The sequence below is a fragment of the Salvelinus alpinus genome, chromosome 4, assembly GCF_045679555.1.
Source record: "Salvelinus alpinus chromosome 4, SLU_Salpinus.1, whole genome shotgun sequence".
Classification (NCBI taxonomy): Eukaryota; Metazoa; Chordata; class Actinopteri; order Salmoniformes; family Salmonidae; genus Salvelinus; species Salvelinus alpinus.
Genome location: NC_092089.1, coordinates 103,469,329 through 103,484,155, shown reverse-complemented (window position 1 = coordinate 103,484,155; position 14,827 = coordinate 103,469,329). Strand labels below are relative to the sequence as shown.

Sequence of the window (14,827 nt, the reverse complement as noted above, 5' to 3'; positions counted from 1 at the left end):
ATATAGCAAGCCACAGCCATGTGACTATATTGATCTGTGGTTTCTTGGGCTCAGTGCTAGTGAATGACACTCAACCTGTCTTCATCATAAGGGAGGTTTCTGAGTCAGAGGTGAACAAGGTGATTAGCTCACTAAAGAACTCAAAAGCCAAATATATGACAGAGTCACTCATGGGCCCCATTACTGAGGTCACCAACACATCTATTGGTCTCGGGGTGTTTCCAAGGGTCTGGAAGTCGGCCATAATAACGGCCATCTTTAAATCAGTGAACCTGCTGACATGAGTAACTACAGGTCCATTAGTATACTACCTTTGGTGTCGAAGGTTGCTGAAAAGTTTGTAGCAGAACAACTGATTGCCCACCTCAATAACAGCCCCTTCACATTACACTCCATGCAGTTTGGCTTCAGAGCAAAATACTCCCCAAAAACGGCCAACTGCTTTCTTCTGGAAAATGTGAAGTCCAAGATGGACAAAGGGGAAGTTGTTGGGGCTGTATTTCTAGACCTAAGGAAAGCTTTTGATACTGTTAACCATGAGGTTAACCATGAACCATGAGGTTCTCAACACAACACAATCTTTTCCCCAATGCCTTGAGATGGATGAAATCATACCTTGAAGGCAGAACTCAGTGTGTCAGAGTGAGCAATGAGCTGTCGCCCACTCTTAGCTATGATGTGGGCGTTCCCCAAGGGTCAATACTGTTCAGCCTGTACATTAATGATCTGTCTTCTGTCTGAATATCAAATGTGTGCAAATAATACAGTGATATATGTGCATGCAAAGAGTAAACAACAAGCTGCACAAGAACTCACTACTGTAATGGTCCAGGTTACAAAGTGGCTCAGTGACTCACTACTGTAATGGTCCAGGTTACAAAGTGGCTCAGTGACTCACTACTGTAATGGTCCAGGTTACAAAGTGGCTCAGTGACTCACTACTGTAATGGTCCAGGTTACAAAGTGGCTCAGTGACTCACTACTGTAATGGTCCAGGTTACAAAGTGGCTCAGTGACTCACTACTGTAATGGTCCAGGTTACAAAGTGGCTCAGTGACTCACTACTGTAATGGTCCAGGTTACAAAGTGGCTCAGTGACTCACTACTGTAATGGTCCAGGTTACAAAGTGACTCAGTGACTCACTACTGCAATGGTCCAGGTTACAAAGTGGCTCAGTGACTCACTACTGTAATGGTCCAGGTTACAAAGTGGCTCAGTGACTCACTACTGTAATGGTCCAGGTTACAAAGTGGCTCAGTGACTCACTACTGTAATGGTCCAGGTTACAAAGTGACTCAGTAACTCACTACTGTAATGGTCCAGGTTACAAAGTGGCTCAGTGACTCACTACTGTAATGGTCCAGGTTACAAAGTGGCTCAGTGACTCACTACTGTAATGGTCCAGGTTACAAAGTGGCTCAGTGACTCACTACTGTAATGGTCCAGGTTACAAAGTGGCTCAGTGACTCACTACTGTAATGGTCCAGGTTACAAAGTGGCTCAGTGACTCACTACTGTAATGGTCCAGGTTACAAAGTGACTCAGTGACTCACTACTGTAATGGTCCAGGTTACAAAGTGACTCAGTGACTCACTACTGTAATGGTCCAGGTTACAAAGTGGCTCAGTGACTCACTACTGTAATGGTCCAGGTTACAAAGTGGCTCAGTGACTCACTACTGTAATGGTCCAGGTTACAAAGTGGCTCAGTGACTCACTACTGTAATGGTCCAGGTTACATAGTGGCTCAGTGACTCACTACTGTAATGGTCCAGGTTACAAAGTGGCTCAGTGACTCACTACTGTAATGGTCCCGGTTACATAGTGGCTCAGTGACTCACTACTGTAATGGTCCAGGTTACAAAGTGGCTCAGTGACTCACTACTGTAATGGTCCAGGTTACAAAGTGGCTCAGTGACTCACTACTGTAATGGTCAGGTTACAAAGTGGCTCAGTGACTCGTGTTTGCATCTCAATGTGAAATAAAACAGTCTGCATGTTCTTCACGAAGAGGACAACAGATGCTACTGAGCCAGATGTCTGTGTGTCAGGGGAGAAGCTCCAGGTGGTATCTGATTTTAAGTACCTTGGCATCATACTTGATTCCAACCTCTCTTTTAAAAAGCAGGTGAAAAAAGTAACTCAAATAACCAAATTCAACCTAGCGATTCATCCGAAATTGTTTGACTACAGAACTAGCAAAACTGTACTTTAATGCAATGATACCCCCCCACTTAACATACTGCTTGACTAGTTGGGCCAAAGATTGCTGTACAACATTACAACCTATTCAGTCTGTCTACAAACAGGCTTTCAAAGTGCTTGATAGGATGCCCAATAGCCATCATCACTGTTACGTCCTCAGAAAGAATGAGCTCCTGAGTTGGGAAAATCTTGTGCAATACACCGACGCATGTCTTGTATTCCAGATCCTAAATGCCCTGACTCCTCCCCCTCCACTCAGTACTTTAGTTAAACAGAAAACCCAAACCCAAGGCAGCAGATCCACAAGGTCTGCCATGAGAGGTGACTGTATAGTTCCTTTAAGGAAAAGCACCTTTAGTCAATCTGCTTTCTCTGTGAGAGCTTCCCATGTCTGGAATACACTGCCATCAGACACACATAACTGCACCACATATCACACCTTCACAAAAAACATGACGACATAGCTGTGCATTGTCTCTCCATGTTATCTGTAGCTGGTGAGGTGTGTATTGTCTCTCCATGTTATCTGTAGCTGGTTAGGTGTGTATTGTCTCTCCATGTTGTCTGTAGCTGGTGAGGTGTGTATTGTCTCTCCATGTTGTCTGTAGCTGGTTAGGTGTGTATTGTCTCTCCATGTTGTCTGTAGCTGGTGAGGTGTGTATTGTCTCTCCATGTTATCTGTAGCTGGTGAGGTGTGTATTGTCTCTCCATGTTGTCTGTAGCTGGTTAGGTGTGTATTGTCTCTCCATGTTGTCTGTAGCTGGTGAGGTGTGTATTGTCTCTCCATGTTATCTGTAGCTGGTTAGGTGTGTATTGTCTCTCCATGTTGTCTGTAGCTGGTGAGGTGTGTATTGTCTCTCCATGTTATCTGTAGCTGGTTAGGTGTGTATTGTCTCTCCATGTTGTCTGTAGCTGGTGAGGTGTGTATTGTCTCTCCATGTTGTCTGTAGCTGGTGAGGTGTGTATTGTCTCTCCATGTTATCTGTAGCTGGTTAGGTGTGTATTGTCTCTCCATGTTGTCTGTAGCTGGTTAGGTGTGTATTGTCTCTCCATGTTGTCTGTAGCTGGTGAGGTGTGTATTGTCTCTCCATGTTGTCTGTAGCTGGTGAGGTGTGTATTGTCTCTCCATGTTATCTGTAGCTGGTGAGGTGTGTATTGTCTCTCCATGTTATCTGTAGCTGGTGAGGTGTGTATTGTCTCTCCATGTTATCTGTAGCTGGTGAGGTGTGTATTGTCTCTCCATGTTATCTGTAGCTGGTGAGGTGTGTATTGTCTCTCCATGTTGTCTGTAGCTGGTGAGGTGTGTATTGTCTCTCCATGTTGTCTGTAGCTGGTTAGGTGTGTATTGTCTCTCCATGTTATCTGTAGCTGGTGAGGTGTGTATTGTCTCTCCATGTTATCTGTAGCTGGTTAGGTGTGTATTGTCTCTCCATGTTGTCTGTAGCTGGTTAGGTGTGTATTGTCTCTCCATGTTATCTGTAGCTGGTGAGGTGTGTATTGTTTCTCCATGTTGTCTGTAGCTGGTGAGGTGTGTATTGTCTCTCCATGTTATCTGTAGCTGGTGAGGTGTGTATTGTCTCTCCATGTTGTCTGTAGCTGGTGAGGTGTGTATTGTCTCTCCATGTTGTCTGTAGCTGGTTAGGTGTGTATTGTCTCTCCATGTTGTCTGTAGCTGGTGAGGTGTGTATTGTCTCTCCATGTTATCTGTAGCTGGTTAGGTGTGTATTGTCTCTCCATGTTGTCTGTAGCTGGTGAGGTGTGTATTGTCTCTCCATGTTGTCTGTAGCTGGTGAGGTGTGTATTGTCTCTCCATGTTGTCTGTAGCTGGTGAGGTGTGTATTATCTCTCCATGTTGTCTGTAGCTGGTTAGGTGTGTATTGACTCTCCATGTTATCTGTAGCTGGTCAGGTTGCTTTTATGGATTAAGTTTTGTTGCTTTTTGTGCTATTTTTCTGTTTGCATGCTACGTGTTGATTGTCCCATGTTTCTCTGTCTGCATGCTTTGTGTTGATTGTCCCATGTTTCTCTGTCTGCATGCTACGTGTTGCTTGTCCTTTGCTTCTCTGTCTGCATGCTACGTGTTTCTGGTCCTTTGCTGCTCTGTCTGCATTCTACGTGTTGCTTGTCCTTTGCTGCTCTGTCTGCATGCTACGTGTTTCTGGTCCTTTGCTGCTCTGTCTGCATGCTACGTGTTGCTGGTCCTATGTTGCTCTGTCTGCATGCTACGTGTTGCTGGTCCTATGTTGCTCTGCATGTGGCCACTGCTCATTGTTTGTATGTATTGTTATTGGAATTGTTTTTAATAACCAGCCCAGGGACTGAGGTTGAAAATTAGCTAAAACCGACACTTTTACTGAAACATTGATTAATGTGCACAGTTCCTGTAAAAATATAAATAAACTCAAACTGGTGGTGTACCTAATAAACTGGCCACTGAGTGTATAGTTATTACTAAGTGTGTATATATTGTATGTATTTGTGTGTTCTGATGAGATGTATTTATTATTGTTCAGTGTCTTATACCAGTATGTGAATAAAGGTTCAACTGAACTGTCTGGTAACTATCATCATATGAATGGTTGGGGACTCCTAGTGGCCAGCGTAGGACACTGCATGTAACAACCACTAACTCATAGTAGTCTACAGCGTACACACAGTCATTCAGCATATTGTTGGTACATGGTTCCTATAATTAATATCCTAGAAGTCTTTAATTCCCTCAGTGGTAAGAGAACAGAGGTCATTGTAAGGACATCAGAACATGTCAGATGTCATCGTGAGGACTGCAGGTCTAGATGGAAAGAGGATCTAAAGACCGCAGCAGGATTACTTGCTCAATCAAATGGATTTGTAAAGCCTATTTACATCAGCAGATGTCACAAAGTGCTTTTACAGAAACCCAGCCTAAAACCCAAAAGAGCAAACAATGCAGATATAGAAGCACGGGGGCTAGGAAAAACTCCCTAGAAATGCTGGAACCCTAGGAAGCAACCTAGAGAGGAACCAGGCTCTGAGGGGTGGCCAGTCCTCTTCTTTTTGGGGGTTCTAGTCAAGATTCTAGCAGCCGTATTTTGCCCTAGCTGAAGTTTATTTAGTGCTTTATCTGTGTAGCCAAAGAGTAGAGCATTGCAGTAGTTTAATCTTGAAGTGACAAGCATGGATTAGCTTTTCTGATTCATTTTGGGACAAAAAGTTTCCGATTTTTGCAATGAAGATGAAAAAAGCTGACCTGCCCTTGAAATATGTTTGATATGCCCTTCAAAAGAGAGATCATGGTCCAGAGTAACGCCAAGGTCCTTCACATTGTTATTTGAGATGACAACCATCAACATTAATTGTCAGATCAAACAGCAGATTTCTATTTCTTGAGACATAGAATTTGCTCCCTGTTTTGTCCTTATGTCTGAAACGCAGACTTCCAGCCGCAGTGAAGTGAAAGTTGACATTGTGTTTCCAAATGACATCCCCAAGAGGTAGAATATATAGTGAAAACAATAGCGGCCCTAAAATGAAACCTTGAGGAACACCAAAAGCTTACAATTGATTTGTCAGAGAACAAACCATCCACAGAGATGAACTGATATCTTTCCAACAGATAAGATCTAAACCAGGCAAGAACATGTCCGTGTAGACCAATTAGGGATTCCAATCTCTCCAAAAGAATGTAGTGATTGATGGGGCCTAAAGCGTAACTAAGCTCTAGGAGCATGAAGACAGATGCAGAAAGCCTTGGTCTGATACCATTAAAAGGTAATTCACCATCTTCACGAGTGTGGTCTCAGTACTATGATGGGTCTAAAACCAGACTGGAGCATTTCGTACACATTATCTGTCTTCAGGAAGGCAGTGAGTTGCTGAGCGACAGTGTTTTATAAACATTTTTAGAGGAATGGGAGATTCAATATAGACCGATAGTTCAAAACATTTCCCAGGTCAAGGCTTTTTGAAGAAAGGCTTTATTACAATTTGAGTTTGGTACATCCGAAGGATAGGGAGACGTTTATTATGTTCAACATAGGAGGACCAAGCACAGGAGGTAGCTCTTTCAGTAGTTTAATTGAAATAAGGTCCAGTAGGCAGCTGGAAGGTTTAGAGATCATGACTCATTTCATGAATGTCTTGAGAGATACAAGATTAAAAGGACTTTAAAAACTAGAGTGTCTCCATTGAACTGAGGTCCTGGCAGTTGTGCAGACTCAGGACAACTGAATTTTGGAGAAATACACATTCAAAGAGTAGTCCATAATTTGCTTTCTAATGGTCATGATCTTTTTTTTTAAAGAAGTTAATTAATCACTGCTGAAGTGAAGGCCATCCTCACTTGGGGAATGCTGCTTTTTAGTTAGATTTGCGACAAAATCCCAAAAAGTTTGGGTATTGTTTTTATTCACCTTAATCAGGTTGGAAAAGTCAGCTGATCGAGCAGCATTGAGGGTACTGTCTTTACACGCAAGTCCAATTTTCTGGAAGCTTGCTTCAGGGCTCAGCCATTTTCCGGAAGCTTGCTTCAGGGCTCGGGTATTTTCTGGAAGCTTGCTTCAGGGCTCGGGTATTTTATGTAAGCTTGCTTCAAGGCTCGGGTATTTTATGGAAGCTTGCTTCAGGGCTCGGGTATTTCATGGAAGCTTGCTTCAGGGCTCGGGTATTTTATGGAAGCTTGCTTCAGGGCTCGGGTATTTTATGGAAGCTTGCTTCAGGGCTCGGGTATTTTATGGAAGCTTGCTTCAGGGCTCGGGTATTTCATGGAAGCTTGCTTCAGGGCTCGGGTATTTTATGGAAGCTTGCTTCAAGGCTCGGGTATTTCATGGAAGCTTGCTTCAGGGCTCGGGTATTTTATGGAAGCTTGCTTCAGGGCTCGGGTATTTTATGGAAGCTTGCTTCAGGGCTCGGGTATTTTATGGAAGCTTGCTTCAGGGCTCGGGTATTTTATGGAAGCTTGTGTGAGCGGACCAAGTAATTGGGCGTCACTCTAAAGCGGGAAGGTGGAACAAACGAGTCAGGAGTAGGTTTTCTTGATTGAACACAGTTCTATATTGAGGGCATTTGGTCAACACAAACACTCCAACATAATCAATGAAAATCTCCCAAGGGGAAAAAAACATACATCTTCTTCTCCAGATCAAACAGGAACACAATATGATTGTCTTTAAACTACAACAAATGTCACGGGATTGTCACCGTCTTAATGGTTCTTCATAGATAGCTCCTCTGTCTCGGTGGCCATCTTCCAGAGATAGTTCTTCCCCCCCTCTCTGCTGGTTCCATACTCTCTCTTATAGGGGAAGGAGAATATCTCATTAGTAGTGTCAGCTGTGCTTAATTGCCTCTGGTTACCTTGTCTCCCATGCCTTGTTGGGCTACCATCCGTGAGCCCAGCCTGCCCTCTGGTGGTCCTTCCACACTTGCTTCAGGGCTCGGGTATTTTCTGTATACCAGGGAGATCATTTCTTGTGACTGCATCTAGGGTATCACGCAAGATTTTTGTACTCCGATGTCCTTGGATAGGTGGAGGGAGTCTGGAGGGGCATCTAGGAATCTTTGGGTTGTCCGAAAATGAATAGAGCTTTTGATAATCCTTGGTTGGGGTCTGGGCGAATGATTTGTTGCGATGCAAGAGGGTGTTCCAATAATCCAGGATTATGAGGAAAAACTTTTAGATCCACAATATCTACTCTGCAGGACAAAACTAGATCCAGAGTATGACCGTGGCAATGAGTAGGTCCCGAGACATGTAGGACAAAACCAAATGAGTCGATGATGGCTCCGAAAGCCTTTTGGAGTGGGTCTGTGGACTTTTCCATGTAAATATTTAAATCACCAAAAATGTGAATATTATCTGCCATGACTACGAGGTCCGATAGGAATTCAGGGAACTCAGTGAGGAATGCTGTATACGGCCTAGGAGGCCTGTAAACAGTAGCTATAAAAAGGGATTGAGCAGGCTGCATACATTTCATTACTAGAAGCTCAAAAAACTAAAATGCAGTCTATTTGTTTTGTAAATAGAAATTTGCTGTCAAATTTGAGTAACACCTCTGCCTTTGCGGGAGGATATGGTCACTAGTGTAACTAGGTTAACACAGTAAATTCATCAGGCTTGAGACATTTTTCAGTCAGGTCAATCACATCAAGATTATGATCAGTGATTAGTTCATTGACTATAACTGCCTTGGAAGTGAGGGATCTAACATAAAGTAGTCCTATTTTGAGATGTGAGGTATTATCACATATCCTAAAATAATGACAGGAATGGACGTGGTCTTTATTCCAGTGAGATTGCTAAAGTGAACACTGCCATGTTTAGTTTTGCCTAACCTAAACTCAGCAAAAAAAGAACTGTCAACTGCATTTATTTTCAGCAAATAAATATTTGTGTAAATATTTGTATGAACATAACAAAATTCAACAACTGAGACAATAACTGAACAAGTTCCACAGACATGCGACTAACATAAATTGAATAATGTGTCCCTGAACAAAGGGGGGTCAAAATCAAAAAGTAACAGTCAGCATCTGGTGTGGCCACCAGCTGCATTAATGCAACCGCTGTGTCAGATTTCAAAAAAGCTTTACCGAAAAAGCACACCATGCAATAATCTGAGTACAGCGCTCAGAGCCCAAACAAGCCAAAGAGATATCCGCCATGTTGTGGAGTCAACAAAGTCAGAAAGAGCATTATAAATATTTACTTACCTTTGATGATCTTCCCTGATTCAAAATGGCCGTACTTCTTCATTACACAAAGGAAAAACCCTCAACTAATTTCTAAAGACTGTTGATATCCAGTGGAAGCGGTAGGAACTGCATGAAGGTCAATTAGAAATCTGTATTCCCAATGAAAATCCATTGAATAGAGAGTGACCTCAAAAAAAAGAAAATCTGAATGGTTTGTACTCGGGGTTTCGCCTGCTAAATAAGTTATGTTATACTCACAGACATGATTCAAACAGTTTTAGAAACTTCAGAGTGTTTTCTATCTAGATCTAACAATATGCATATCTTATCTTCTGGGGATGAGTAGCTGGCAGTTCAATTTGGGTATGCTTTTCATCCAAACGTGAAAATGCTGCACCCTATCCTAGAGAAGTTAAACGTTTTTATCATGTTAATTAGATTTCCGTGAGGGCGTGGACAATGTTCCTGCGTCCAGGGAGATCTCTTTCATGGTAAATGCTACATATGTCGGGTCAATGGGAATGTATTTAAAAGCCACAATGCCTATAACCCATGATGGGATTGAATTCCGGCCTAAGAACCTGGGCTGGAACAAAACCCCTAGAACTGCCAGGTCAGGAACATTCATTACAACCCTAACAGTCAGGAACATTCATTACAACCCTGACAGTCAGTAACATTCATTACATCCCTAAGAGTCAGGAACATTCATTACAACCCTAAAAGAAGGGAACATTCATTACAACCCTAACAGTCAGGAGCATTCATTACAACCCTAACATTCAGGAACATTCATTACAACCCTAACAGTCAGGAACATTCGTTACAACCCTAACAGTCAGGAACATTCATTACAACCCTAACAGTCAGGAACATTCGTTACAACCCTAACAGTCAGGAACATTCGTTACAACCCTAACAGTCAGGAACATTCATTACAACCCTAACAGTCAGGAACATTCATTACAACCCTAACAGTCAGGAACATTCGTTACAACCCTAACAGTCAGGAACATTCATTACAACCCTAACAGTCAGGAATAATAATTACAACCCTAACAGTCAGGAACATTCATCACAACCCTAACATTCAGGAACATTCATCACAACCCTTATACTCAGGAACATTCAGCTTGTCTCTTACTAAAGGCCTCATCATCACAGCCAACTGACCTCCTCAAGCACCATGTTAATCCCTAAAGCTCAGGCTGTAACTCAAGATTTACCTCTCTCTCTCCTTCTCTCCATCCCTCCCCCTCTCTCTCTCCTTCTCTAATCTGGCCAGCTATGTGTTTCTGTTTGTTTCTCAGAGACTGCTAAGTCTGGAACAAAACAACCGCAGGGTCAAATTCAAGACCTTTAGGATCTTTATGTAAATCAACATCAAGTTCAGTTCAAGTCCATCTTCACTTCTCAATCTTGTTCTCTTGATCAAAGTTGAAGTTGAGAAGAAGCAGTAGATGAAGAGCTGAGTGATGAAACATTGTTTCAGGAAATCACAGGGAGCAGAGATTACACAAAGCAGAATCAGTTCCTTTCCATGAGTAAAGTCCAAGTTCTTCATTTCTGTAACGCACAGTTCAGACGAAGTGAATAAGAATTAAAAGCAGACTGGTACGGTTAAGAGCTTTGCTTGACATAACGATCCATAACAAACAGGGCAGGGTTATTGAGAGTGTGCAACTTAGATTTTCTGATATATAAAATAAATGTTCAGCAAAGATTGAGCTACTTTTGCCTCTTTACAGAAAATGTGTTGTGATTCGAAGCTCTGGGTTTGCTATTCTGGGTTTGCTATTCTGGGTTTGCTATTCTGGGTTTGCTATTCTGGGTTTGCTATTCTGCAGTTTTGAAACAGAAATAGCAGAGATGTGCTTTGAAAATAGCAACTTGGATTAAATATGACGGTGTTTGCTTTTCCACTTTCCTACTTCTGAGTATGGTGCGTCTACTCAGATATGTCACCTTCATGGGAAGAAGCAAAATAATATTCGGCACCTGAACAGGTAAAATAATTTGGACGCTGGACATTTCATGAGTCAGATTTAGCCCATTTCAATCAGACATGAGGATGAAACATAAAAATATCCACGATTCACATAACATGTAAGGATATTTAAATGATGATATTTTTTTTAGAAATACAGTAAATATATTTTTATTTTTATTTTTATTTCACCTTTATTTAACCAGGTAGGCTAGTTGAGAACAAGTTCTCATTTACAACTGCGACCTGGCATGATCAGGTGCAGGTGCGCGCGCATCCGGTGAGTATATTGAACATATCTCATCCCAGATCCTCGGACTCATACGGTAGCAGGGAGATTGCTGAGGTCCTGATTGGATGCATGTAGAAACTGTCGTGTTATGGAGAATATCCTAGCTCCGTATATGAAATGAAGTACATGTGTATCTGGAGCATGTCTACTCCTTATATCTAATAACATGTCACATATCCGTAAATATCTAGATAAAGACACCCCCTGATATTGACCCTATTCACCCAGTCAACAGTTCTCAGCGCTGCAACAGACTTCCTCGTTGGTTTATTGTTGAAGTTGGGCATAACAGCGACCTCTCACAGAAGTCCTCCACCTGCCAATCCGAGACCATGATTGTGCTTCTGTTGTGGGAGTGGTAGCGAAGCAACCTTTATTTGCATGCAATTAAAATCTATTAATATGCATTACTATTTCTCCCGACTGTGGAAGATCTGCTCTGGCACGCTGCCTGAACCAGAGGCGTGCTTCACAGAGGCGTGCTCTCTCTCTTCCTCTCTCTCTCTCTTTCTCTCTCTATTTCTCCCTGTCTCTCCTGCAGTGTCAGAACTGAGTCTCATTCACTCCCTTATCTTTCCCGTTGCTGGCGAGAGCGTGTGCGTCCTGTGTGTTTCTAGTGAGTGATGCTTCTTGTGAGTCTCTCCTGGTGACTGTCCAGTCCCGTGTGTCTCTCCACGGTCTCCCATCCCTGGTCAGTGTCCCTGTGTCCTGCTGCGTCTCTGCCTCACTACTCAGGTGTGTGTCGCTGCGGGGGATGCTCTCAGCCCGGACCCCTCCCTTCCCCCCTGTGGTGAGACTCTTCTGGAAGGACTCAGAGGTAAAGTAGTACACCACTGGGTCTAGGCAGCAGTTGAGTGTGGCCAGACACAGGGTGATGGGGTACAGCGTCCGGACAAACCTTCACATTCAGAAAAACGCTTATGAATGGCCTCAATGAGGCAAGTCATTTAGCAACTAACACCATACTGTACATACACAGACAGACTAAATCACATATCTACAAACAGCAACAACACATTTCAGAGGATATTTACAAGAACGTTGAATACGTGCACTTTTATAAAAAATGACATGTTGATTGATATATTGATTGATATATTGATTGATATATTGATTGATTGTTAAAGCATAAGTGCTAAAATGCAATTACTTATACCTCTCCAGGTTACAATTGGTCAGAGCCTGGGTCCGCACCATGGCATAGAGGAAGAGGATGGAGTTGTAGGGGACGAAACAGACGATGAAGATGGCCAGGTGGACGAGGATCATACGGAGGACCCGGCGCTTGCTGTTGCAGCCGATGGTCCCTGGGCGACGGAGGGTTCTCAGCACCAGAGAGGAACACACCAGGTTGGTCATGAGGGGGAGGAGAAAACCTACGATCTGGAGAGGACAGAAAGTGCTTAGCACATACACGACACACACTAATAATATGATACACACACTGTGAGAGGTAAGGCCGGGATTCAATCCCATCGTGTTTGAAGACAAGACGGCTTTCAAAGGCAAAATGATCGCATTCCCACGGATCTTAATAAAGGTCAGATGTCGGTTGAATTGGAGATGACCTTTAAGTGTCAAGCACGCTAAAGTGGTTTCTGATTGAATCCAGGTGATTCCAGGTGAGTCTTCCAGGTGATTGAAGAGAATCTTTCTCTCTCTCTATCCCTCCCTCCCACTCCCCCCTTCTTCTCTCTCGCCCTCCCTCCCTGCCTCCCTCTCGCCCTCCCTCCCTGCCTCCCTCTCGCCCTCCCTCCCTGCCTCCCTCTCTCTCTCCCTCCCTGCCTCCCTCTCGCCCTCCCTCCCTGCCTCCCTCTCGCCCTCCCTCCCTGCCTCTCTCTCTCTCTCCCTCCCTGCCTCCCTCTCGCCCTCTCGCCCTCCCTGCATCCCTCTCTCTCTCTCGCCCTCCCTCCCTGCCTCCCTCTCGCCCTCCCTCCCTGCCTCCCTCTCGCCCTCCCTCCCTGCCTCTCTCTCTCTCTCCCTCCCTGCCTCCCTCTCGCCCTCCCTCCCTGCATCCCTCTCTCTCTCTCGCCCTCCCTCCCTGCCTCCCTCTCGCCCTCCCTCCCTGCCTCCCTCTCGCCCTCCCTCCCTGCCTCCCTCTCACCCTCCCTCCCTGCTTCTCTCTCTCCCTCCCTGCCTCCCTCTCTCTCTCTCTCTCTCTCTCTCCCTCCCTGCCTCCCTCTCGCCCTCCCTCCCTGCATCCCTCTCTCTCTCTCACCCTCCCTCCCTGCCTCCCTCTCGCCCTCCCTCCCTGCCTCCCTCTCGCCCTCCCTCCCTGCCTCCCTCTCACCCTCCCTCCCTGCTTCTCTCTCTCCCTCCCTGCCTCCCTCTCTCTCTCTCACCCTCCCTCCCTGCTTCTCTCTCTCCCTCCCTGCCTCCCTCTCTCTCTCTCGCCCTCCCTCCCTGCCTCCCTCTTGCCCTCTCTCCCTGCCTCCCTCTCTCTCTATCGCACTCTCGCACTCCCTCCCTGCCTCTCTCTCTCCCTCCCTGCCTCTCTCTCTCTCTCTCTCCCTCCCTCCCTGCCTGCCTGCCTCCCTCCCTCCCTCCCTGCCTGCCTCCCTCCCTCCCTCCCTCCCTCCCGCCCTCTCTCTCCTCACCTCTATAAAGATAGTGATCTTGGAGAGGTATGTTTTCCAGGTGCTCTTGGAAAATCCCTCAAAGCAGGCCGTAACGCGGTTCGCCTGGTTGATCGTGGAAAAGAAGGTGACCGATATCCCTCCACCCACGATGGTGAGCCAGACCGCAGCACACACCAGGCCTGCGTTCCTCCGCGTGCGGACTGAGCGCGATCGGAAGGGGTAGACGATGGCCAGAAAGCGGTCCACACTGATGCAGGTGAGGAACAGCATGGAGCCATAGATATTGGTGATGAAGGCTGTTCCTGATACCTGGGGGATGGAGAAAGATTGGCTAGTTAATTGATTAATTAGTTTACTAATTGATTAATTCATTCATTCATTGCCTGACACTTGGGGGGTGGAATAGATGTATTAGACAGAAACACATATACAGCCAAACACCTGTGCAATGACAGAACAGTTCACACAGTGAAAAGGGCTAGAAACTAGTAACTACCTTGCAGAGTTCGTCTCCAAAGGGCCAGTGTCGGTTGACGTTGTAGTACACCTTGAAAGGCAGCGTGAACACAAACACAAGGTCTGACAACGCCAGGTTAGTCATGAACAGCGTTGTCTCGTTGCGTAGCTTCATCCGGAAGCAGAACACAAAGAGAGCAGCACAGTTGGTGCAGAGCCCCAGGACAAACACCACGCTGTAGACCACGCTGTACAGGTCATACTTAAAGCTGTCATCTATCCCACAGTCCTCCATGCCTGTCTCATTCAGCACCAGACCAGCCATGCTGAGGCCGGGGTGGAGGTCTCTGGGGAGATCAGTGGGGAGTCCACCATGCAAGCCCCCTCCAGGCCATCATGATCACACACACACACTCCCAAAGATGTTGACACTATGTGTGTGTGTGTATATGGGCTGGTCGCTCCCCCTACAGACAGGAATAAACAAGTCTGTTAGCATAATACTATAGATACCAGACCAATACAGCTGTGTCTTTCTGTCAGTCCTACTATAGATACTACAACTCAGACAGACAGACACAGACAGACAGACAGACAGACAGACAGACAGACAGACAGACAGACAGACAGACA

At 45.0% G+C, this 14,827-nt stretch overlaps 1 protein-coding gene across 1 annotated transcript in view; it reads right to left on the bottom strand.

The window, feature by feature from the left end:
* Positions 1-9,421: 9,421 nt before the first annotated feature.
* The window catches only part of lpar4 (lysophosphatidic acid receptor 4), an 8,750-nt gene continuing 3,344 nt past the window's right edge, over positions 9,422-14,827 (bottom strand). Inside the window, exons 2-5 of the mRNA XM_071399854.1 lie at positions 14,235-14,661; positions 13,757-14,047; positions 12,316-12,542; positions 9,422-12,057 (exon numbers count right to left, since the gene is read on the bottom strand). Coding sequence (XP_071255955.1) covers positions 11,703-12,057; positions 12,316-12,542; positions 13,757-14,047; positions 14,235-14,519 — 1,158 coding nt within the window. The 5' untranslated portion in view covers positions 14,520-14,661 and the 3' untranslated portion in view covers positions 9,422-11,702. The remainder of the gene's footprint in view (positions 12,058-12,315; positions 12,543-13,756; positions 14,048-14,234; positions 14,662-14,827) is intronic.